The sequence below is a fragment of the Anneissia japonica genome, unplaced genomic scaffold, assembly GCF_011630105.1.
Source record: "Anneissia japonica isolate Jap-2015-1 unplaced genomic scaffold, ASM1163010v1 scaffold199_len4679917_cov187, whole genome shotgun sequence".
Taxonomy (NCBI): domain Eukaryota; kingdom Metazoa; phylum Echinodermata; class Crinoidea; order Comatulida; family Comatulidae; genus Anneissia; species Anneissia japonica.
Genome location: NW_022686322.1, coordinates 3,372,347 through 3,398,854, shown reverse-complemented (window position 1 = coordinate 3,398,854; position 26,508 = coordinate 3,372,347). Strand labels below are relative to the sequence as shown.

At 34.7% G+C, this 26,508-nt stretch overlaps 3 protein-coding genes across 6 annotated transcripts in view; 1 reads left to right on the top strand and 2 right to left on the bottom strand.

Annotated features, from left to right (window-relative positions):
- The window catches only part of LOC117116185 (UPF0545 protein C22orf39 homolog), a 30,196-nt gene extending 29,496 nt beyond the window's left edge, over positions 1-700 (bottom strand). The window contains exon 1 of one of the 2 annotated variants that reach the window (XM_033260188.1): positions 558-700. In XM_033260188.1, the coding sequence (XP_033116079.1) occupies positions 558-620 (63 nt within the window). In that variant the 5' untranslated portion in view covers positions 621-700. The remainder of the gene's footprint in view (positions 1-557) is intronic. The other variant, XM_033260194.1, reaches the window with a different exon arrangement.
- On the top strand, positions 558-15,514 carry LOC117116123 (golgin subfamily A member 3-like). Of its 3 annotated transcripts, none has more exons than XM_033260107.1 (15): positions 558-678; positions 1,130-2,560; positions 5,839-5,976; positions 6,270-6,367; positions 6,700-8,946; positions 9,075-10,163; positions 10,332-10,425; positions 10,596-10,810; positions 11,448-11,591; positions 11,680-11,814; positions 11,960-12,076; positions 12,274-12,399; positions 12,605-12,876; positions 13,027-13,140; positions 13,286-15,514. In XM_033260107.1, exons 2-15 carry the CDS (start codon positions 1,162-1,164, stop codon positions 13,428-13,430), a joined length of 6,333 nt encoding a protein of 2,110 aa, XP_033115998.1. In that variant the 5' UTR covers positions 558-678; positions 1,130-1,161; the 3' UTR covers positions 13,431-15,514. The 3 variants fall into 3 exon arrangements, with proteins under 3 accessions (XP_033115998.1, XP_033115981.1, XP_033115992.1); XM_033260090.1 differs by having other exon boundaries at positions 657-758; positions 1,133-2,560; XM_033260101.1 differs by having other exon boundaries at positions 657-758.
- Positions 15,515-26,508, bottom strand: part of LOC117114615 (myb-binding protein 1A-like protein) — a 53,830-nt gene continuing 42,836 nt past the window's right edge. Inside the window, exons 15-31 of the mRNA XM_033258307.1 lie at positions 26,025-26,088; positions 25,674-25,816; positions 24,577-24,637; positions 23,973-24,019; positions 23,523-23,717; positions 22,186-22,404; positions 21,617-21,733; positions 21,389-21,464; positions 21,050-21,207; positions 20,586-20,656; positions 20,150-20,201; positions 19,736-19,804; positions 19,555-19,605; positions 18,170-18,223; positions 17,913-18,020; positions 17,553-17,671; positions 15,515-16,996 (exon numbers count right to left, since the gene is read on the bottom strand). Coding sequence (XP_033114198.1) covers positions 16,927-16,996; positions 17,553-17,671; positions 17,913-18,020; positions 18,170-18,223; positions 19,555-19,605; positions 19,736-19,804; positions 20,150-20,201; positions 20,586-20,656; positions 21,050-21,207; positions 21,389-21,464; positions 21,617-21,733; positions 22,186-22,404; positions 23,523-23,717; positions 23,973-24,019; positions 24,577-24,637; positions 25,674-25,816; positions 26,025-26,088 — 1,674 coding nt within the window. The 3' untranslated portion in view covers positions 15,515-16,926. The remainder of the gene's footprint in view (positions 16,997-17,552; positions 17,672-17,912; positions 18,021-18,169; positions 18,224-19,554; positions 19,606-19,735; positions 19,805-20,149; positions 20,202-20,585; positions 20,657-21,049; positions 21,208-21,388; positions 21,465-21,616; positions 21,734-22,185; positions 22,405-23,522; positions 23,718-23,972; positions 24,020-24,576; positions 24,638-25,673; positions 25,817-26,024; positions 26,089-26,508) is intronic.

The window sequence follows — 26,508 nt, the reverse complement described above, 5'->3', positions numbered from 1 at the left end:
TTTTCTTAGTTTTTTATGATAATTTATCAGTTACAGTAACCCGACCAACCAAGTATGAGTTGTCTATGGACAGTCTAACTAAAGATCCTGATGGAAAAGTAATTTGTTCTGGCCTAGCCTATTTATTTATATTTCCGTAGTATTTTTGTCTATTAATTTCCATACGTCCGTTCGGCGTTAAAATTTCAGTAGCACCTACAGAAGTTCTGTAGTACTTGGGAAGTTTGATTTCTCATCTCTCTAACTCATCTCACAAATTGTACTATAGTGGGCTCTCTTGGCTAGCTCCCTCCTCCCCCCACCCCCAGCCTCCACAATCTAGCTTGGCCTAGTAAGCTACGCTAGGCCTACTTGGCACTTCCTGCCGATCTGCTACTGTGACCAGGAGTGCATCGTTTCTGGCCTAGCATAAACCCAAACAAGCGAATGTGATACGTCTTAGGCCTACGTCTTATACGTAATTCCACTTTCAAAAAAAGATAAGAAGGAATATATATGTACATATATATATATACTAATTTAAAGCCACATTTTTAAGCATTGCCTAGGGTACTTACTTTCCATACTTCGTTTTCATTTCTTAACAATTTGTTGACTTCGTTTTTCATGGGCGCAGCCATGTTTGTTCATGCTTCAATTATGATCAGTTTTGATGCGCACAAGACGTGGCAAGCGAAGGTAAGTTGGCTTTCCTGCTGCTCCTACCGGTGAATTTAGTTATATTTTTATAATTTACCAAATTCCCTGGCTATTTCACGGTGAGATGTTAAACATTGTACCTATGAATATATAATTAACGAATAAGTGGTTTGAATATCGATGATTTCATGTTACAAACCATAGCTAGATTATTGGAAAAGGCTAGGCCTATGTGTAGGCTTTGGTGTTGACTGATTTGTTCTTTTCTAAGAGGGAAACCATCTGTTTTAGCCCCTCCATCATGCATTCCAGCAGAGAGAAGGCGGGGCTGGATAGGCCTAGTTCTTGTCAATTGTTGATATGAAAATAGAACTGTTGTTATGTTAATTTAATTACATTATGGTTTAAAAAATAAACATAATGTTAATTACATTTAAATGTTCCACTGGATTTTTATACTGATTATTCTGTTTTCACCTATCTTCATCAGCAGGCAATAAACATGTGAATGGCCATGGGGAAATGGAATCAAACCCTGATGTCATACCAGATTACTATGCAAGAGATTCAATCACGAATGACCTTACAAACATTGACTCATTTGAACTATTGGTTTCATATGACACAGACATAGAGCATTGGCAAACAAGAGATTCATCAACAAGAGGGTTAGCTGCATTCTTTCAAATCAATAGTGAAAATTTAAGCAGAACTTCAGACCAAAGACAAGATAATCCACTTGTGCCTTTTAGCGAAGACCAACCAAATTTAAATCAAGAGCACAACCATCCAAGAAGTGTTTCAGGAAATATAATTGTTCAGGGAACTCGATCCCTCCCGTCTTCCAATCCAGTGCCAGAAAGAGTTCCTAAAATTGAACAGTCGCAGACTAAAGCTAATGATACTTTTGCATTGACAGAGAGATGCCAAAGGTCAAATCCCATTGGAGATACTTTCCTTGACTCAGATGTAGTTCTGGTAGACTCAACAGTTGGTGATTCTTCACTTTTTCATGTTGATGATAGAAATCAACAAATAACTCTTGCATCATCAATTAGAGAAACACTACAGGAAATAAACCAACAGATTCACAGTCACGGTACACAATCATTTCAAACAGAAAGTAATTTGTCTTCTCAATTATCAACTTACAGAGGTCCTCTTTCAGAATCAGAGCCTGTATCTCAAAGTTTGAACAGGTCACTAGATTCTAGTGGTATTGGAAGTTCCCAAGTTTCTAGGTCAGGAACTCAGGAAATTGTTCAAACAGAAAGACCACAAGCTTTGCCAATTTTAGGAGAAGATTTTATTGATGCATCGGATTGGACAACCGCAAGATATTTACGAATTGTCACGCCTCAGAGAGATAATAGTTATCATTCAGAACACAAGAGAATTCGCCAGTCCTCTTTGGGTCCAAGTGAGGGAGATCCATTTGATTATTTAACCAGTGCTGGTGAGATTAATCTTCTAGAAAGTCCATCAGAAGACTCAAGCTTTGAACGTCTGCGGCTTCAGATTGGAGGATCGGAGTCAGAACTTGAAGGATCAATATCTGAAGATCTCCCAAATGCAAGTCAGATATTAACGGACAAAGAAAAACTTCTTCAGGCTTTTGCAGACGAAAACTTCGCTGCATTGCCATCCAGTCCTGGTAAACAGGAGATAAATCGAGGTCAATCGATCAAGAAAATCAACAAGGAAATTAGTGATCTGGAAAAAGAAATCAAGAACCTTGTAGTGGAGATATACTCTGGTCGAGAACCTGGATTCTTGCCACTTCCAGGGTCAGAATCTGGTATAGAGAGTCCTCAAGGATCACGATACGAAGGGATTCCTCTAGAACATACAGCCAACTTTGGTTTGGTGAACCCTGAGCAGAACATAGGCCTACCTTTGAACCATAGTTACTCAGAAAAAGGTAATTATAACAGTTCAAATAATGATTGTTAATTTAATAAAATAGTATTTTGTTTGCTGGTGGTGATTTTTTTTAATTTTTTTTGTGTAATCATTATTACCAATCGTATAATAATATTATTATTTTTATTCTATTTTATTATTATTGTTATTATCACATGTTTAATAATATTATGATTCACATGTTTGAATTACAAAATTTTACTTTTCTTATTTTATCTTTATCAGTATCATAATTTGTGACAGTGTAAGTATCACACTTGGCTTGGAACTCAAATCCAGGTATTGAAGGCCTAGCTGTTTTAAATTTAAATATATATTTTTAAATGGACATGTGCTTTTCAAAACAGTGCCTGCAAGGTGCAATGCATTTTAAGGAAGGCATTGTTGATTACCACGACAGTTTTTTATTTTTTTTTATGAGGGCTGTTTCAGTATACCTTTAGGCCAAGTGTATTTATTGTGTTTCACTGCTTTAACTAGATAATGGAACGTCAAGTAAGCATACAAACAATGGGAGAACCCCTCCCTCAACAAGCAGCGTTTACATGTTAATTTTACTTTGTCATTCTGATGTATGTAATCCATCATCTTTATAATTCATTTTATTTTCACTACACTAGTTACGGTTCAATGCCTATTTTACTGTAAATAGACGGTTCATTTTTCTTTACTGTATTTACAATAATGCATCACAGATTCATTTATCAGCAGGAATATCTGTGAGTAATTTGTGCACTGAAGATGGCAGTGATACTTTCACTACATACAGTAGTCTTTTGAGATATTTTATTAATATTATTTAAAACAAAATTTAAAGCCAGGCTATGGAGGAAAACAATTTGTTGGAATGATGAGATACAGATTTTTGAATATTTAAAAACTGAGGGAAAAGGGAGCGTAACCACCTATTTTTTCCCACCTTTTCTGGGGTAATAATGTTGTAGAGACCTCTATGCGACCATCATTATTATATTATACAAATATGTGACATTGTAAAAATTGATTTAGAATTTTATTCACTGTATGATGAAAAAAATACATTGTATTTTATTTTTTATATTATTTTTAAATGGCAAAAATAATTATGAATTATCTGAACTATACAGTTCATATTGATTTTGTTTACTTAATAATAGCACAGAATGATATTACCTGTACAAACAAGAGTAGAGTAGAGAGAACTGTTTAGGAAGCTCTCTTTCCATATTAAGTCATTGATTATTACTAAAGTTACAGTAATCCCTTGTCTCACTTAATTTCTTAATTCTGGCAAAGTATAGTTAATCCCTTTTGTAGCTGAATACTAAATACACAAATTCTTTTTTCTAGATAGCCTTGTCTACTGTATCTGCTTCTAACCATGATGTACAGTCAATAATTATTAAATCAAACAAGCATTCTGTGCGGTAATGATTGAAATTGGATAGACTCATTAAAGTTATAAACTAATTAATTATGTATTAAAATCATATCGAAGGTTTACCACTTCTTATTAAAATGACAAGGTACACAATAACCACTTAATATATCCAAGGAAATGAAGTGGGAGAATCAGTTGCGGCAGGGGGTGGGGGGAGGGGTGAGTGGTCAGTATCAATATTTTAATTGGGCACACCTCTTTCATCACTAAAGAAATCTCTTTGATCATGTGACATGTGATCATGTGGCAAGGTAGCCTGAATCCACTAAATCAAGAGTGCAGTAAAAGAAAAATTAGAAAATCAAGTTATGATTCCATCGATTCACCTAAACTTAGCACTCCATTAAGATGGAAAATCCATTGTCACAATCTGGCATTATTAAAACATTAAAATTCCTTTAGAAAAATTGAATGTAGACTACAGATGTTTTAATCGTTTGATAACCATGTAGAACTAAGTCTCTCGCTACAAACTGTAGAGTACACCTAGGAAGTCCATGTCAGTTACACTTCCTCCATGGTTTGTAGGGTGGAAGTCCCCATTTAATTAATTCTTATAATATGCTATTCATTGTGTTCATCTGTTTTTTACTGTACTCCCTAAGTTCCTGATATTTGTCCATAATGGACTTGGGCAAACAATGGATCAGAAGGATAACTGGTATGCAGGCAGTCCCTTTGCTTCCCTTTAAAATTTATTTACTTTTTATACATTTTGCTAGATGGTACTACAGTGTAGACAGGGAAAGGAAATGTTTAGTTATAGGCTCTGGTTTTGTTTTCCTTCTCCAGTGGTTTTTTTAATTGGTTTTTGTTTTGATTACAATGTTTAATGTTTTCTTTTGGTTTTGAGGGGATTTTACTCTGGGAAAACCCTGAGAAACTTCAATGAAAACATAATTTTTTTCATATACAGTACTGTAGAAATAATTAAAATGATTATGCTCCATTTATATTGCCCCTATGCGCTTTACATTATTACACCTGGTCACATGTTCGAACACATGTCACACATCCTCAGCTCTCTTGGGAGCACTACAGTAAACAATAATAAAATCAGCAGTTGGTATTGGATCCTACCAGGTACAGTACACATCTCTTGGGTGGGGAAGTGCGGGGAAAGACAAGTAGATAAATTATGTCTTGGGACGCAAAAGACTTGCACAACAAGGGTTTTGAGCCACACTGTCTGCAACCGCTTCTAGTCTACAGTAACATTAAAATACTGTAGTTTTCACTGATTTTTTTTCCCAGACTTTAATACTTTAATATATACCAAGCAGTTTATTTATATATTGAATGTACAGTAATTTTAAAAGTATTACTGTAGTCAACCAAGCTGAACGGCCTTGGGATTCAAATACAATATTCATAACCATTAGTGTGCTTAACTAGATCCAGTAGGTACTTGATACAAGATAAGTCAAAACACTTAGGCCTAGAATAAACACATGAAGATCAACACAGTCATCCATATGCTAGAACAGAACAACTGTGTATATAGTTTGTAACCTTTGGTGTATCATTATTGATGTAGTGTGTGTTACACTAAACATTTCTTGAACTCATTTAATTTTACTGTTCTTATTTGTTTAAGTTGGTAATGGGTTGTTCTGTTTTTAGGCTTCACTTTTGAGAAGTTTTTATTTGTTACACCTAATGTTTTAAAAACTAATACTATGTTGAATTAGCTTCCATTTGTTTTTTGCTCATTTAAAATATTCTTGAAATGATTCTAAAAATGTTATTACAGTTTTATTTCCTGGTTTAGGTACAGTACTGACTACTGAATATTGTTCTCTATTTCATTTACAGTACTATTTTGATCCTTTATTTGTGCTGTGTTTTTTTTAAAGGCATAATGAGTTTAGAACCAAAGACATCCCCTGATACTTCACTGACCCCGGTGGGTACAATGAGTCCAGGCTCATCTTTTGGAGATGTGAAAGTAGACAGCACGGCAGAGGCCATAGCATTACAGAAATCTGTAGTTGGTAAGTTCTGTAAAACCAAAATATTTGTAGCTTATTCTGTTTCTTTTTATATTCTTATATTCTTTATAAATCATATCTTGTAATAACTACCATGCTGTAAGCAAACTCAATTTGTGCTGAAGATATTCTGTTTATACAACATTATGAATATATCTATAAATAAATTTTAAAAATCAATAATTAATTAGCATGTTATACATTGTTGGATGAGGATGAAATATTGATGCCAGTCACATAAAAAAAAAATCTATAATTTCCAGTTCAGCCTATATGATCATTTTCATTGGTTACAGGTAATTCACAGGTTGAGCCTGCATCACCTGAGCAGATTGCCGCTGTTATTGCTCAGGTGCAGAGGCAGATGAAACAGCAGCCTGGCTCATCACCAGAGGTAGATAATTTCTAGCAGTAGTATTATGCAGGGAGAAAAGTTTAATTCTATGTGGAGAACAGCTTGGTAGTTAAGATTCTTGCCTTCCACTTGTACCCTGGGCTTCTTTTTAAGTTCTGTTAAGACACCATGACTCTTCATTTTCTAAGTCTCATAAGGAGACATAATAACTGTTTCATCCTGTAATTAGCAAGTTTAAATACCATTGGATATAAAATAAAAACACATTTCAGTAGATGTTGAAATCATGTCAAATAATTATAAACAATCATATAAAGATTGATGTCAAATTATAACAATTTTTAAACTGATTTTAATCATTTTGTTTTTAGCCAAGTAAAACCATGGAGAACAACCCATTTCAAAGCCGAGAACATGCTTCATCCCCGACAGCAATTCACACGGGTGTAGCTCCTGTAGGTGCCCACTCAATGCAGAGGAACCTTATACCAACTCCCATAGTCAATGGTTTCTCGCCACCTTTATCAGAAGAAATTAAAAGACCTCTGGTTTGGCACCCGCCAACAAATCCACCTGTACAAGAAGACAGTAGGAAGTCTGGAGAAGCAAGTGAGAGTGCACAAAAAAAAAAAAGTGATGGTCCACCCAAGCCAGTCACAATATATAATCGCCCCCGTACTTTAGTTGGACAAAACACTGGTCTTGCAATAAATTCTGCTCTTGGATCTTCCAATCATCCTGGTACAAAAATTGAACGTGTGTTGTTTCGTAGTCCTGTGCAGTCTGTTACTCGGAACACTTCTGGTTCTGTACAGAAACCTGACTCCAAAAAGGGAAAGAAGAAACCAAAAACTAATGGAGATGTAGAAGGAGTTAAACCAAATATTCGTGGCACTTTTGTGACTGTTAAAGCATCGGGAGAAAGTAGTGCAGTTGTTGGTATGAAAGACATGAGTGATGGTGTGATTATAACACAAGATAATGTAAATTCTGACTCTGAGAACATGAGATCATTTACAAGACAACCTTCTAATGAGAAAGTGGTGTCACTTCAAGAACATGTTGTGAAGACTGATGCTTCAAAACCAGATGTTAAGAATACTAATTCTGAGTCACCAGGCACATCCTTTCTTGGATCAATTCTTCCATGGAGCAAGAAACAACCAGCATCACTTGAAGAAACAAGATTTACACCTCTGGAAGAGGCAAAGCCCTCTGATCATCTTAGCACAAGTTTCATTGCCAAAAAAACTGATAAACCAGATGAAAGTGTGGATATGGAAAGTGTCTTCCATCCTGATATGCCACCCATGTCAAGTTCAACACCAGTTAAGATGCAGCCAAACGATGGATACAACTCTCCAAATGTCAAGAAACAATCCGAAATTCCTTTGCAATCATCTGTTGAGGCACAAAAAGAGAAACAGCCAAGACAGAAATCAATTCCACCTTCACAACCAGATAGTCAACCATCATACTTAGCACCAAGAACAGTTGATACAATTCATGCCAATGTGCCTTATACATTAAAGAAGAAAGATCTTAGTAAGATGCCTTCCACAGCTTTGGACAAACCAAATACATTACACGAGTCTCGGTCTGAGTCAGTAAGCACAGTGTCCAGTTGGAATGAGCACTCAGACGATATCCAAGCTGTTTTACAGGAAAAGGCAAGACTAGAAGGTCAGTTGGAAGCTTTGTCAGTAGAGACAGCTAGTGCCCTTGCTGATCGAGCTCGACTCCAAACACAGATAGCAACACTAGAAGCTCAAGTACACAACAGCCAAGGTCATTTGCAGACAGCTTTGCAAGAAAAATCGGAATTCCATTCTGAACTTGAAGCTATCCAAATGAATCGTAAATTTTTAGAAGAAAGCATTTCAAATCTGCAGAACAACATTGATGGTAAAGAAGCTGCTCTAGAGACATTGAGAGATGATTTACGATCATCACAGACATCCAACCTTAAGTTGCAACAGAAGCTTAGAGAAATTCAATCTGAACTGCAACAGCGAGAAGGAAATATTACCAATCTTCAGGATAGGCTGCAAGAAACTCAGAAAGACTTAGATAATGCTATTGAAAACAGAGCACAGGCAGTTGCTATTCAGAAAACCTTTGAAACAGAGCTGCGATCAATGAGCAAGACTAAAGAATGGCTTCAGGAACAACTGAAATTTGCGCAAGAGGCTAGAAACAAACTCCAAGCAAACTTTGCAGAAGCTCAAAATCAGGTTGTACTTCAGGGGGCAAGTATGGAAACCTTAAAAACTGAGAATGCTCGTATCCGTCAGCAGCTCTCCGAAACCCAGCAGAAGGCCCTGAATGAGAAAGAGCAGATTGCAAAACATCTGGAGACAATAGAAGCTGATATGCTTGCAAGGGAAGCAGCTTTCATGGATCTTCAAAGGGAGAAGGTTGCTGTCCAGCAAGCAGTTGCCACTAAGATGGATCAGATTCAAGAAGAAAAACATAAATTATCACACATCTTTATCTCCACCCAAGATTTGGAGCAGCAGCTTGAACGAGCACAGAGAGATTTGTTGACAAAACAGGCAGCAATGTCAGCCCTTGAAGAAGAGAAGAGAGAGTTAATACGAAAGTTCACTTTAACACAGGTAGGTGTTTTGAAGTATGTTGTTGATACAGAGAGATACTGTAAATTAACTTATATAAACCAATACAAAAATATGTAAAAGAGTAAAAAAAAATTGGTCATACTTTTAATCACTCAATTTACTTGCAGGAAGCAGTAAATACACGAGACCATGAGGTGGATACATTAAAACAGCAATTTGATGCTCTTGAGAAACGTCTGAAGGCATCCCAGACAGAACAAACAACCCAGAGTGATGAACTGCACAGATTAAAAGTGGAAAAGCTTGCCCTGGAGGCCGCCCTCGCAACTGCTAATGATGAAAAACGCCAGTTTGATGATGCCATCCAACGACTGAGACAAGACATGGTCAAGGTTGAGAAAGGGTTCAAACAAATGAAGCAAGAACTGGGAGAAAAAGATGGCCAGTTACAAGTTGCACAACAGGAGAGTGGTCATTTGAAGGAACAGCTGATGCAGATGCAACAGCATTTAGCAGATGAACAAAAAAATGTGGAGAGTATTAGTGCAGATGTCAGTGGTAAAAATGTGATGCTAGATGAATTCAAACAATCTAAGTCTCAGCTGGAGTATGACATTGCTGCATTGAAGCAGGAACTCCAGAAAAGCCACAAGGCTCAGCAACATGAAACAGAACTGAAAAATGCAGCCCAGATAGAAGGCCAAAAATTAAGTGAAAAACTAATTGTGGCACAAGAGCAGTTGCAAGATGTTATGAAAGAGAAGGTGCGAATTGAAGGACAGTTAGAGGTCATGGCAGGTGACCAAGAAAGACTGCAAAAGCTCATTGATGACAACAACGCTCTGAAGCAAAAACTGGCAGAGTCTCAGAGTAGTACACATCGAGACTCTGCTGAACAGGCAGCAACCATTTTGAGACTGACATCTGATCTTAATCGTGCCCGTCAAGAGTTTAAGCAGAAAGACAACGAGAATAAATCAACTACTGAAATGTTGCAGCGTCGTCTGCAAGATTTGAACGACGAAAAACAGGCAGCAGAATCTAGTCTTACAGCTCTCCAAACAAAAACTGAGCTTGATAACCAAGAGGTGAAACAGCAGTTAGCAGAAGAGTTGAAATCTACTAAAAAACAACTGAGTAATCTTAGTGCTACCAAAAATGCCTTAGAGAGAGAACTCTTAGAGGTTAAAGAAGATTCTGATGTGGAATTAGATGCATGTAGAGAAAAGATAAATCAGCTTGAAGAAGAGCTTTTGGTAAGTAAAATTGTCACTATGTTCAATGATATGTATTCATACATGTACCTAATTTTCAAATATGTTAATCAATACTGGAATTTGCAAATTATTATGCATATTTAAATACGAAATTCATGTACAGTATATTTAATATTGTCATCTTTTACTAAATTTTAATTAATTTAGAGTGCTAACAAAGCTCTGGATAACCAAAAGAAGATAACAGCAGAGAGCAGAAAATTGGCGCTGGACCTGGAGAGGGAAAGAGGTCGATTGGCTGGTAAGTCTTCAATGTCATTTTGGAAGTGGTTGTGGAGTGACTGATAATTAAGAGAGCACAAACAATAGTAAAAAAATGTTAAATATAAATAAATAGTAAAAATCAAGATTTCTGTACCTACTGTATGACAGACATGTTCAAATTGATCAAAATATTTCATATATTTAAAGGTGTCAAGCAAAGTCATGCACATCTAAAAAACCATGCAAGCGCTCTTGAAAGCGCCCTCGCCAAACAAGAGTCGTCGTTGACAGTATTGCAAGACGAGCTGTACACACGATCCAGCATGCAGAAAGAAGACGCTAACAAGAATAAAAGACGGTTTATGGAAACACAGGAAAGTTTAGATAGGGACCAAGACATCATCAAGACACTTAAAAAAGAGGTAGGCAAACAAATTGGTTAAAAAATGGTGCATGATCTTTCTATCCTTGGTTCTATAACATGGAGCTGCTCTCCTTGTAAAGTACAATTTATAGCACATGGTCTTTTGGCACAAGGTGTGGTGCTGCATTGCAGCTGCCGTGGGCCCCAAAGGACCCAATTCCAAATTATCTAGGTAATAATTGGGATCAGTTATTGATATTACTACTACTGTACTTGTCATTTATCATGTACTGCAGAGGGTTTGTCTGTAGGATTTTAATTACTTATTCAGGGGCAGATTTAAAAAAAAAAAAAGAAAGAAAAAGAAATTATTAATCGCCCAAAATGCCTCAGAGGTTATTTCCGGGTGTCTAGAAAACAAAGATTTCCCGGGAACCTCCTCCTCCTTTCAGACATCTCTGGATCTCCCCAGTTATTTTTTGTTTATTGCTTATTTTTCATTTGTTTTGTGTTCTATTTTACTTGTCTTGAATTACACAAGTAGTAAAATGATTGAATATCTTTAGCCTCTTGACATTCTTTAATTTTAACCTGTTCTTTTACTGTATTGATGAATATCATTGGTATTGTTCTTCCTCCTCCCACATTCGTCCCACCTCACTGATTCTTTGTATGATACATTATATTTTTTCCAGCTTAGCAATGAAAGATCTTCCACTGCTAAATTAAAGAGACAATTGGAAGAAATGAGCACAGAATTTGAAATCCTGAAAAAAGAATTTGACTCTAAAGCATCTGAAAATCTTGCCATGCGTAGTTCTTTGCAAAAGGAAAAAGAGGTTAGTATACAATATCTCAAGATCTCAGTAAAATTCTAAAATTTAATTTAAAAAAAGTTATTTACTAATGTTTATTGTATTGTTTTAGATTGAGGAGAAACAAAAGGGTGAGTTAGAGGCAGTTAGACATGAGGTGCAAAGAAGTCGAGCTAGGGTGGGCCAGCTGGAAAAATTATTGCAGGAAAAAAATGCCCAGAACCCCATTCAAGAAGACACGATCAAGGTAGGCTAGCAAAATCATGTGATCATTTCTCATGCAACACCTGATATAAGAAAGAATGCAAATATGGCTTATTCCTGATCATCTTGCTGATATTTTGATGGTGAATTATTTGAATTACATTTTATTATTTTTATTTTACCTGTAGGCATTGAAATGGCAATATGAGCAGAAGGTATCAGAAGTTGAGGCGATGAAGGAACAGTTGGAAATGGCTGAAGAACGTCAACAAATTGAAATAACAAGTATAAATGCTGCACTCAAGGTTAGCTTAACAAATCATCACTCATTTGATTTACATTACTTTTTACCAACATGTTTTTTTACTTATATTACTCTAGTGGAAATTGGACAGTATAGGGCTGCGTACAGAAATGTAAAAGAACTTTAAGTTGGGCATTTGCTCTTTGCTAGTATTTAAAATATATAATTATGTAATAACATGAATTATTGACTATACAGCTGGCTAGAACTGACTTGGATGGTTTGAAATCTGAGCTGGCAACAACTCGTAAGGAGAAATTCTCATATAAAAACAAATTGGCAGAAGTAAAGGCTGCCCTCAAGGCCACAGCGCAGCAAAATAAGGTTAGTATCCACCATGGTCTTTGTTTAAGTTTTAAGTTTAGTAAATATTAGATAAATGTGTTTCCCCACATATGTCGAAAATAGTAAAATAAATGTACAATAGTCAATTACTGATTAATTCTAGTACAGCTACTCAAATTTTATAGTTTCTACCTCAAACATTAACATATAGTATTCATTAACATATTTCAAATTTATTTTGAAGTTATTGAAAGCAAAGTTATTGGCTAAAAAGAACCTTGAGAAGAAAGCAAAAGCTCAGGCAGAAGCTGAGGCTGGGAAACAAAAACAAGCAGAGCAACTGCAGCAGCATGCGAACCAACCACAAGACAAACTACCACACCAACATGTACAAAAACAAATTGAGCCAATCCTGTCATCTGCATTTGATGATGTCATCATCCCAGAAGTTAGTTACGATGTCGATGCACTGATTAGTAGTGAGGACACGGATACACCTACAGCTGAAAAGAGCAGGTAGAAATTTTACAAAGATTTTTTAGACTGTTAATATTTTAAACTACCACTGCCAAGGTGTATAATATTAATAACCATCATATTTCGGTAGTACAGTAATGGCGTTTGGATGTGGCAAGACATGAATAATGGTTTTATCTTTATTCACAGACCACTTCAGGCATTGCAGGGCTGTCTCCAGAATCTGAAAGACCAGATGAGTCAATTACAGCACCAGATGGATGATCACACAGTTGCTGTTAACTCCTCACATCAGACATGGAAGTAAGTCGATGTGAATTTATGGCCTGCCCTTTAATACCCTGAGAGAAAATCAGCTTTCCTGTCAGGGATATCAAAGCTTATACAGAACTATGAACTACACTTGCTCTATCTGACAATGATGACAATTGTTTTTGTTTATTTCTAGGGAAGTGAAATCTAGCCTAAATGGGGTGAAGGAAGCATGCATGAAGCCTATAGACCAAAATACATCCCCAGCAGCACAACGGCCTAGCACAGCACACCAGTCATCCTCTCCCGCACCAAACCTACCAAATGTTTATAACCTTTAGGACATACCATTATCTGTGGAGGGGTTTTTATGGTGTTATCAGCATGGTGCATATCAGAAGATGTGTTGAGGGGTATTATTAGAACCAGTGCTTCCAGAGTGGTGAGGGTGTTTAATAAGCAAAATATTACTGTATGTACTTAATGAAATACTTTTTAAAATTAAAAGCTTGTTATTGAAGGCAAATATAAAAAAAGTTGCTTTGTGTATATATTAAAACCTCTGCGGAAAGGTGAGTGGTTATAAAACTTGTTTTTTATGGTATATGAATACTTTACTTCAAAGGTTACTGGTTTGATTTTCACACCGACTACACATTTTCTTTGCTTTATATATTTAATAATATTTATGCTCTTGGTGCTTTGTTGGTTGCATATACTAAAAATAAAAGGGTATCAAATTGTTTTTAAGGCATATATATATAATTTTTTTTATTATGCTCTTCAAATAGCCATAATTATATAAATGTAAATTACTAGTTATCAAATGGTGCTCCAGTTTATCCAGAAGGGGGGAAAAATTCATGGAGAACTATTGTAATCATATCTTTAACCCTGTTATTAACCAGATGATTGGTACCAAATGCTATATCATTAAAATATATAATTGTATACATTAATGCACTAGGAGATAATTCTATTTTAAATTTTACCGTTGCAACATTTGTTCGTATAACCCATAATCTGCTCATCACTTGTAGTTAATAACAGAAGGCTGTGTACATCACGTGGGAACACCACTGCAGTAATTTATTATAAGCACCGCACTAAATCTTCCAAAATCTGATTATTTTATGGTCCAGATTGGATTGTAATTAGGGTGTAGGGGACCAAGTCAATGCACTAATTTAAGGGACAATATATAGAGGCAGCTTACAGTGCAATAGTAAACCTAGAACAAATTATATAATGCTACATAGTTTCTGCTTCCCTAATTTTTAGTAACTGCTATTATTAAACTAGAAATAAAAATTGTGTTAATATAATTTCAAATTAATATTAGTATAATATTAATATTAAGTAGCCAAATAGTGCAACCATGTAAATTGTTTATATGTCAGGTCCTTTGACAAGAAACTACAAGATGGCTCAATAATGACCTGAACCCACTTTCCTGTCAATGATTGATTTAATTGGTAATTAGTATATGCCATGAGAAATGACAGATCTAGTGTTCTGTTCACTGGTGCACGATTTGTGTTTTAAGTATATTATTTAATCAGATATTGTAAATACTTGAGATAATCATATTATTAGTAATTAACTGCCTGTATTCAATTTACTAAGAGTACGTTTAGATTAATGAATTGAAATAAATTTATAATAAAATTCAATATTTAAATTGCTCATTTAGTATAAGTTATAAGCAGACCTGTCAAGTCTCACGCATCTCGCGGGAGTTTTGCGCTTAACTTTGACCTCACATGAGGCCTATATATTCTCGCGCATTCCAGAAGTTCTTCAAATTATATTTTTTTAATGTGCTATTTTCTCAAAACAAGCATACAACATGTACAAACACGACTATCGGCACTAGCGATCCTGAAGCGATAGTCGGTGTTCGACGCCACCTCTCAGCAGAAACTGAAGAAAATTAAATAGGATATCAGTGTGGGACACTTGACTGTGTTTTCCTTAAGGTTTGTGACCTCGCGCATAGTTTTCAAAAAATGTCCAATCTTAAGCAAGCCAGTGTGAGACCCTTGACAGGTCAGTAGCTATCATCTGAAAATATATACCTTTTCCCAATAAACATCGGAAGTGGCTAATTATTTTGTTTGAGAACAAGCATTTTTACAGTCCGGCTGCCATTTCCAGTATCTAGAGCTGCCTATTCTTCAAATTTGCTTCAAACACGGCAAAGATAAGGTAATTTTTGACCCCATTACTGGGCATAATTTACACACTACTGTTTGGCATTATTATGCTTGCCTACATCTACTCTCAACACATACTAATAAAACTCATGTGTGTTGTAGTTAACAAAATGAAATCAAATGTTGAAGTATAAAAAAACACTGGATACACTGTTACTTGGTCATTAAAACAAATTGTACCACCAATAATTAAAAAAAATAATAACGCATTACTTTTGTTTATCTTTGTATCATCATTGGTTTTAATTATCATAATTCTATTACAGTAGTTTTTTTCTCACCTGTATAAAGAACGTTTTTTCTACTACAGTAGGTGTAAAATACATTCTCCTTTTTTAAAACAACCCCACTTTTACATTTTGTAAACGCCTTGTAAAATTCTTTCAGAAATAAAAGATGGTAGGAAAAAACGTTTACTTTGTATCTGTCTTTAAGTATTGGTATATTTTTACATCATCATTAATTTTAACAATCACACAAACCCAATGTATGTTACATTTTTTATGTGTAATATTTTGACCAGCGTAAAATCAACTAGTAGCATATCAGCACACAAGCTCGCATTATCCTGCCAGTTAGTTGAAAATGCTTCAGCTTTCAACTTCCACCACATAAAAAAGAATTCATGTACGCTACTACCCTCGCATGTAAACAACTCAACAGAATCTGCTCTATTGTGCGTAAATCTTGGAGCATATTAAAAGGAAATATGCAATTCATAAAATTTGCAAACAACTGCTAACATTTAAAAAGAGTGCTTTACTCTCATCTATGTCCTTTGGCATGTTTGTATGTTAATTTCTTTTTCGTATACTGCTCACGATCGGCGATAGGAGATTTGTATGAAGTGCATTTATGAGTATTATAATTAGTAGATGTGTGGTGGCAAATTAGAAGTAAGAATTTATATGTGATGGTAGTTAAATTTTCTGTGGTGAAATTACTGATTCAGAAATCATGAAGCAACTCCAAATGAACCTAGATCAATATTTCTAAAAACTTTGGTCCTGAGTTATCTTCCTACATCTGACTATGACATGAACTGTCCATATATTTTATTCTATGACCTTAAAAAAAAACAACTACTTCAGCTTCCCACCTCTCTGCCTTAAAAGTATTAAAACAATATTTTTGATCGCTTGTCCGCCTATCCTTTATTTTGAAAATTAGTCAACCAGTTCAGTTGTACATGATGATTGCAACAATGATAGAGGGGAGTATATCTACTAGGCACTTAATACAAGATTTACAGTAGTTACTGTCCATTTGGTAGGCCCCTGACAGACCTTTTTAACTGGTGCAAGTTATACAGTAACTGGGGTGGTGCTACTGTAGCTTTTACCTGACAGGTGGTCCATTGTTCCCTGACAGTCAACATCCACCTCATTCCCACCATGTTTTATTTTCCCCTACAGATTTTACTGTGGCTCTTTGATAGCTGGGCCAGGCCTCCCCGATACCTGGGCCTGGCCCAAGCTGGACCACCAGGTGGCGTCACCCCTGTTCACTCTATATTTGCTAGGTACCAGACACAGCCATCAATCCTACAATTACTATGCCCATTAAGGTACCCTGACAGGCATGTTGCACAAATTGTTAGAATCAGATATCTCGTTGCTTATTAAACTTGGTCTGCCTCAGCTCTTCGTTGTCTATGTTTTGTCTTCTTCCTTTTTCTTTTGCTGGATGATCTGAAGGAAATAATCATATATTATATTTTTTATCTTTTAACATATATACTGATGGTCTCAATTGATCAGCCCTAGTTGCATGGATAAGCAAACAAAAAAATGCATAAGTAATTATAAATACATAAATATATAAAATATGTAATCATGAAAGAGAGAGATCAATAATAATAATGGTAAGATGATGGTAATGATAATAAGGACAATGGCAATTATGACAATAATAATTTTATCAAACAGTATAGAATTGCAAGAAATCTGACTGCTGTGATTTTGTATGCACACAATGGAACCTAAAAAAAAATGCACTGCCACGAGATTGAGATACACCCTGCCATATTAGAATTTGAATACAGTTCGCTCGAATCTCTTCTTTTAAGGAGACGCCCCTTTGTGGCAGTGCTTTTTAAAACAGTATTATGTTCCAACAAAATCACGAGAGTCAAACCGCTTGCAATTCTATAATCTTTGAATATGTTAACAATGAAGTTGTATTATGGAAAACAGAAAAAAAATATTGATCATATGTGATAACAAAAAATAAACTCCCTCTACCAACCTGTTATTCACCACATTGAGGGCAGCACCAATAGCAGACAACAATTCACCTGATCTCTTTACTTCATTTTTTTCTTTCAATCTCAGCAAAAGATTCCTGACCACATCAAATCCTTCTTTCTATTATAATTATGATTGAAGACAAAAAACCATTACATGTTACTTATTCAATTCAGGGGAATGTTTTAGTCAAGAGGCACATGAAAGACACTTGCAAGGAATGCTTCACAAGTTTAAAATGAAATTTTACCCCAACATTTTCACATTTACTTTAACATAGTTACCTAAATTAAACACCTTAACCACTAGGCTAAAAACTGGTCTAAGCATTGCTTATTGTAACACAATTTAACAATCTTACATCATTCAGATTCTGTTTGAGGGCAGCAAACTCCTTGATCAACATCAAGAACTGTAGCGCAAACTTTGGTCTGAATGTAGACTCCGAATCCAGTGTTTCAGTGAGAACCTATAAATCGAAGTAAAGTTTCAATGTCAAAAATTATATTCAAAAGATAATAAAAAATTAAGGCTTTTAAAAAAAATAAAATTCAAAAGTAAGAGTTAGGGGATAATCAAATTAAATATATAGTTAATATAAGTACTGCAATTAAATACCTTAGAAATCATTGATGATACTTTTTTACACATTTTCTTTGGATCCTCATTTCCCTAAAAACAAAACAATCCAACTTTAATAGTTAAACAATCAACATAAATCAAATATTTCATTACCAAGTTTAATACAAACTGGTACAAATTTGTGATCAACTCGATCGGCCTCCACGATACATCTTGTCAGACCAATGTTCCGTAAGGGTACTGGTGACGACTCATTCAAATCTACAGTGACTGGATTATGGAATATCCTCCCTCCTTCCATTAAAAAATGCAAAATGCAAGCTTTAAAACCAGTTTTTTCAACTGAGTATCAACATTTTTTTTCCTCCGGAGCTTAACTTTAAGCGAAATATTAATTACAGTGGAAGGTAGTTAGCGCTTTGTAACCACAAGGAATAAGCACACAGAAGTAACAAGTAACAAGCATATGTATTGACATAATATGTAGTGCATATTTATTTATATTTTCTGTGTTTGTGTCTCACTGGTTCGATATTCCTTCTGTCAAGTGGGAAACCATAGCGATCAACCGAGGTCTGTGGCATTCTCCAATGACAAATTATTTGTTTTTCTGTGTCTTCGGACCTAAACTCATCATCTGCTTGACGAGAAAGGATATATATGGTCAGAATCAATCATACACGTGCAAGAGGTATAGTGCAGCGGTAAGGTTTTGGGTTTATATCAAGAGGTTGCGAGTTTAAGACCGGTGCTGGTTACACTGCTTTGATCCTTGGTCAAGACCCGTTATTGGTGATTAATTAATTTTTTATATTCTTTATACTGGGTAAGAGTTTTCATTTTTCATTTTCATTTATTTATTAGACACAAAGGTCCTGGGACTTCTAAAGAAGCAATAGCCTCTGTGACTCAATGAGTCAGAAGTCCCAGCAAAACACCAAAAACATCAAAAATATTTACAAAGGTTTTGGGTTTATATCAAGAGGTTGCGAGTTTAAGACCGGTGCTGGTTACACTGCTTTGATCCTTGGTCAAGACCCGTTATTGGTGATTAATTAATTTTTTATATTCTTTATACTGGGTAAGAGTTCAGTTGAAATCTACTACTGTATTCTCTCACAATGGCCAGTCTCTATTTTAGGCTTAGCAAGTGAAATTGTTTTAAAAACACTGCTGTCAAAGGAATTGAGCCCTGTGATGGGAAGTCAAGCATCTAAACCACCATGCTATTCAACTCTATTCCAATAGAGAGGGTATAGACACAAAACATATTGTATATAATAACTTGTCCAAGAACATTAGCAATACGCAGGATAAAAAACTTTCTATAAATTTTAATATCCAGAATACCTTAGATATTGAGAGTATCTTTCTTAAAACAACAACAATCAACTGAAGAAATAAGTAAAATTGATACATACCAAATATGGTCGTTTACTCAGCAAATTAGTTAACATTAAACAAGCTTGTTTCTGAAATATAAATTGAAAAAATATCCCATTGATAATACTTCACTTATATTAGCGTATACAGTATACTTGGGAGTTCATCTAAAAAGATCTGATATTTAAACTAAAATGACACATGGTGAGTGAACCGTACCTTACGATACACCTGGATATTCTCGGTGGTATACTGAATCAGTTGAGGTGCTAAGTGCCATCCGAGACTCTACAGACAATGAAAATTGATTAATAAAATATATCTATTTTTTTAAACATGCAACACAAAGTACAAGATCTAAGGTAAGGTCTGCCTTATGAATGGTAAGACCTCCTCAGATCAGTCCCTAAGGGTCGCCTCCATTCCCCACCCCCAACTGACCCACTAAAAATGTTCAAAGCAAAAAAATCATGATCAAGTAGTTAAATATCACTTTATTTTGCGAGCTAGCACTTTCTCTATTAATCATCAAGCCCCAACCCCACTTAACCTTCAACCCCCTATAGTGTATGCCCAATCATTTGAAGACTCGTAGATACGCCAATGCCTCAGATTAAGGCTGGTACAACTTACCGGGAAACGTTGTATAAGATCTGCGAAAAGTACAGGATGTAGACATGTTGACCTGAGGAAAAAAAAAAAAAATACTCTTGAATATTTAATGGTGATGTTTCAGTAAACAATTTTACTCCGTGTTTGTCATACATTACTAGTGTTTGTCAAACACTACAAATTATGAATTAATAAATGATGCTAAATTTAATCCCGTAAACAAGCGAAAAACATTATCCACAAATTTATGATACTTGCATGTTTTTACTACTGTATTATTAATGCTCACGTGAAGGTATAATCAAGCACAGCAAAATATTATAAGATGTGTGAAGAAAGCTCATATAACCAGATCTCCTGCAAGTGGGTTCTTCCAACTTTGGACCCCTGTTAATTTCTTACTACAAATCTGGATTTCATTCTAGTTGAGAGGCTAGTCCAGTTTCTATATACTTACCTGTATGTCATGAAATCCAAAAGTGACTTATTGTACAATGCTGCAATTCTTTCATCATTCAAAGACTTATCCTATATCAGAAATATAAAATTTGAATACATTTTCATTTTATATTGTAGAAAATACAAAAGTTGACATTTGTTTTTTGTCATGAAAACAAGATAAACTAGAGCAGTCACTACACAAGAGTACAAACCTCCATGCCTGGGTACTGTATAGAACACAATATGCTGTGTATGGGCAGTTCTAATCTATTATTTTCTTTTAGTCTTGAGGTAAGTTCATGAAAAGAATATCACCTCTCTCTTTGATTATTATATACCATCCTATGTTATGGTAATCTTTTTTCATATTATCTATTCCTTAGTTTTTTGCATAATCTTGCTAACAGACTGACAGACAGGGGGTGAATACATAACCTCCTTGGCGGAGGTAATATCGACAATGTGTCGTTGATTCTTTACCTCCGTGCCATCATCTTCATCCTGTCGATTTTTTTCTTGATGCTTCCTTTGTTGTCGCGTTTTGAGTGGTGAAGGACCAGTTGGGGACTCAGACATTAGCATACGCACAAGAAACAGGCAACCGCTGGATATGAGGGAGACCATGTATACTGATGAAGCTAGAAAAGAAAACATATTTAATTATAATAATAGTATAATAATTAAATGAATAATATGTTGTGCTGTGAAAAGCACTGTATAAATTGCAAAACATATTAAAACTACACAATTGTTTTCATCAGACATGACATTTAGCTTATTTGTCACTAAGGAGGTCCCTATAAAGTTCAATGAACTCACATTTTCGTAATGCTGTCATCATGTCTTCCAAGCATTTATGTAGTTCTTCTTTTTCACTGTCTGACACCTTAGGATACTAGAAAAAAAAATACAAGTGAGCTTGTGTTATTTTGTAAAAAGCAGAAAAAAAAATCCTGATTATTTAGATACTATCAAAATTATTGTTAAATTTCAAATATATTATGAAATATGAAGTTATACACTTTTTGAGAAATAAAAGTTACTCACTTTTTTAGGACGACATAGTTTCATTTTGTAGATGTTAGCTGCCTTTTCTTTTAAGAGATCCTGATCTCTATCCCCAGATGCTGCCTGGATCATGAAGACCAATGGTAGCAAAAGATCCTAAAATATAAATCAGATGCATCAAATAAAAACCGAATTACTAAATGAATCATTAAACTGCATTCATATTATGAATATTGTATAATCCTGAATCTTGGAACTGTTTGTCAAAATGTTAAGGTGTTGTTTATGCACACATGTTAAAGATCTCTGTACTTTTAGATGAGGACCTTTCTCCTGGTACATAGATCATAAAAGGTTATTATGGGCTTGGAGAGCATCGGCCCCTGTGAGACTGCAAATACTCTGGACACGCTGAATACAGTATACCCAACAATTTTCTTTGGGAGGAAAGGGGTACAAGCATGCTCAATTAAAATATCCACATTTCCAAGAAATTTTTGAAAACATATGATAAAATCATGTGACATTCTCCGAATTGATAATTTCATCTATCAATCAATTCATTATTAATCATTAAACACCAACAATTTCTTGACTAAAAAACTCACAGCTACAAGGATGTTCTCAGGCTGCCGTTTGATGAAGATATCGACAAGATCGAGAACACGAAGCTTAAAATGAAGCATCATTGTGACAGCTTCGACTTTTGCTTTCTTCACCCGTAGCTTCTCTTTGAATGCTGCTGCCAGGACTGTATCAAACTTCATCATGGCATCATCATCCATTTCCTCCCCATCATCCTCCCCATCTTCATCTTCATCATCATCCTGTTGTTAAAACAAGACAATAAAATATTTAGGAATAAATTATGTTTTCCCTTTAAAACAATAAACACAAAAATTACAAGAAAATAACTGCGTTTTCTTTATCACGTTCCTATTGTTGAATAACAAAAAAAACCTCATAAAAATCATCTAGGTAATTTTTTTTTCTCACAAACTCTTTATGTTTTATTTTCTTAAGCTTTCACTACTACCATTATTTGCAGGCCCGTATGCAGGATTTTTATTGGGTGGTGGGAATTTGTAGAGAGTGGATAATTTGAGGTCTTATTTAATCGACTTCTGAAGATGTACAGTACTGTATATATGGTTTTCAGTGGCGGACCTAAGAATTTGAAGAGGGGCCGGGGAGGGACTTCCACAGATGGAGGAAATACCACCTCAGTCCCACCATGATTGAAGCTGAGGGAAGAAAATTTATGGTTATGGCACTTCCAAATGGCCGGAAATTGAAATTTGAATATCATTTTCTTATTTTCCCAATTTTTTTAAAATTTTGAATAAAACAGGGAGGGGGGAGGGACAGGACGACTGAGCTTCCTTGTATCCACCACTGTCAGTGGCAGATCCAAGAATTTGAAACAGAGGGTCAAGAGAAGGGCTTTTACAGATTGAGGGTTTATTAAGAAATTTTATTATTATGGCACCTGTAGATGGCCAGAGATGGCAATCTCATCCTTAAATTTGAATATAAATTTCTTTTCTTGTTTCATATAATTTTGACAAATTTGGGGGGTGGGGGAGGGTGATTTTTGAATTTTCTACCCTAGAAAATGTGGATCTTTGGCAATTTGGGGGATGCACCCATCGCACCCCACTGCGTACTGGCCTGATTTGTTAATTGTTTCATATACACTGTTCTACAAACTAAATATAATTTCATTGAAATTTGTGTAATTAAGTTAAACACTGTTAAGTAAGTAAGTGGAGGTTAGTTTAAGCTTTGGCTCAGGAAATAAAAGGGAAGGCATACTACAGATGTTCCTCATTTAATATAACAGATCAATCCTCAAACTTCCTACTACGCTATTAACAACTATTTTTTTTTAAGTAGCCTCAACGATCATCTAAATTTTATGAATTCCAAAATTGTTATACTTTACTTCATCACTGGGTTGTGCAGCATCCCCCAATGCATCTCGAATCTTAGATCTGAATTCTTCATCGACCATTTCAGTATCTTCATCATCACCATCATCGTCATCATCTTCCTCATCATCATCATCATCATCGTTGTCATCACCACTTTCATCTTCTTTGACGCTACCTGCTTCATCTTCGTCAATGTTACCATTGCTCTGTAAATAAATTTTGAAAAATCAATAGTGAATTTTAAAGGTAAGATAATTCTACTTTTACCGTAGTAGCTCCATCAATTAAAATGCTAAGAAATAAATGCAAAGATATTTACAATATATCATGCTAAATAATTGAAAAATGAATATATTAGTATCTTAGGTGTTAATCTTTGACCCTTTGACCCCTTAAAACAACGTATTACATGTTATCAAATGTTTAGACATTGTGTTACAAGTGACTCATTTCAAACCCACTGGTGAATTTTCCTTATCTTCATCTTCTTCACCTTCATCTTCCATATCTAAAAAAAAATATAATTTTTATGTAGAACTACAGAAGACTGAATAAAAGCCTTTTATTTATTTTAGGTAATACAATGAAGTAATGGTCGCCTCACCAAAACTCTGCAACTTACTTCCCATCAATATACTGGAATCTCCATTAGATTCCTTATTTAAGACCCAACTTAAAACTCATCTTTTCTCATCCATCTACTTGGTTTTTTTTTAACTTTTGTTGTTTTTTGTGTCTCTTCGTCTTACTTGTTTAATTTATTCAACTTCTACATTTGTTGAAAGCGCATACCAACCATTACCATTACATAAACACACTTTATTATATATGGCAAATAATTTGCTTTTATATAGGCATGATGATATCATATCACATCCATATTTGGTCATGTTCCAGGTACATGTCACATAGAACTTGAAAATGTGAAGACAGATCTTTCAATTTATACAATCTCCTAATAATAGTTTATGCGGTTGTACTACAATAAGCTGCTTTATCATTATTTAAATTGATGAACATTAATGACAAAAAATGAGACATTAAATCAAAACATCCTGAAAATACCTGAGTCATTAACCACTTCTACATTACTATCTTCGGGTTCATTCTTTGTCGGATCCAACACCTGTAAAAACAACATCAAAGACACTTCATAAACTTGGTGCAAATTTACGGTATATGTAAATACTTAACAACAAATTCAAGATGTACTATCAGTCACAAAGACAGCAAAAATACCTCAAAAATTCAAATAAATCTTTGAATAGCTCATTTTAAAGAATCAAAATTATTATTAGCTTCCAACGAGAAACAGATCGAAAAAAAAGTAGTTTTAACCAGTTTACAGATATTTTTGCTACAAAAACCCTTAAATTGATTTCCTGCCAATTTAATGGTCTATGAAAAAGAAAAGTTATTATTTAACTGTCCGAAAACTGACAGGAGATTTTTTTTTTAATTAAAATTTTTAATATTAAATTAATAACTTACTTAAATATACAAATTAAGCAATTCAGATATGGAATTGTTTTTTCTTTTACCCCATGACTGATATTACATCCTCAACTCAGTCTACAATCCAAAACTTTGTAGATAATTAATGCAGATATAATATTCAAAATTGAAATTATAGATGGTCTTAGTGAAAATGAAGTCTTGCAAAATACCTGCACAATTATACAGTACTGAAATATGAGGTCCTGTACATTGAACTTACAGATTCAGAGTAGGCCATAATGTGATTATGTATCATTCTCAAAACATACTTCATTTTTAAGTTAAAATTACCTGAACTACTTTGGTTTAAAAATGAAATGTTGTGAAAATTTCACAAAATAAATTTTAAATGGTGATTTACACAGACCACATTAGTGATAATTGGCTATTATGCCTAAACAGCTGAGCTATATATGGCTAGTTGCTATTCAATGTGTGTATACAGGATATGAGAAAGCTGGGCTCATAAATCCAAGGGGTACTCAGATTAAGCTTCCTTTTAGACAACAAAACACTGTATGTGCAGGCATTTATTTGGTAATTAAATGATATTCCCAGAAAGCATTCCTAGGCTAAAATAATAATATTTCACAGCAAAATGCTACTAATACTGACTTTACATAATAAATACAAAAGGACAAATAATGCACAACAATAACACTCACATCCAATAATAATGTCAATGACTTCTTGGTCATGTGTGCACAGATCATTTTGAATGTATTGTCGACAACGGCTCTCAGGAGATGCGATGATTTGGAGAGAAGACCAATTAAAATGTCCACAACAACTTCAACCCACTCAGGCTCTATACAATAATAATTATATTAAAAATAATGATAATGTTAGCACACTACGTAAAAATATATCTGGTAATTAGATATGATTATTTCACATGAATCTGAATTTCAAGATTATTCTTTTGGTAAAATTCATGATTGGGCATTTGATAATATACTCAATATTTATATGACCAGATTATGGTGTATAAAACCAAATTCTGATGTCATCCCTACCATCTGTTTCCTTGGCAACAGATCGACGCTTAGTCAATGCCTTCTTGTAACAATTGCTAAGCTCCTAAAAGAAGAAAAATGGTCTTAAATGTACCAACTGTATCAATGATTTTATAACCATTCTAATGACGATAATGATGATGATGTTGACAATAATATACAAAATAATAGATAGGCATTATGGGGTATATGGCATCACCATGCCAATATATAGGTATATCACATACTTGTTACAGAAAATTTTATAAAGTGGAAATAGTATTATATAATTTAATATATGTGATACTGTAATCACACACTTCCATTCAATTTTCAAAGCCTGATGGTTTTTTGTTTTTTTTTTAAATTTATTTACAGAGGATGACCCTTCCAGCATATCCTAGAAGGTCAGCTGTTATTCAGGGCCCTCTAATGTAAATGAAATACTGTGATGCCTTATCAGCAAAGTCTCAGTACAAGAGTTGCTTTTTTAGTAGGGAGAAAA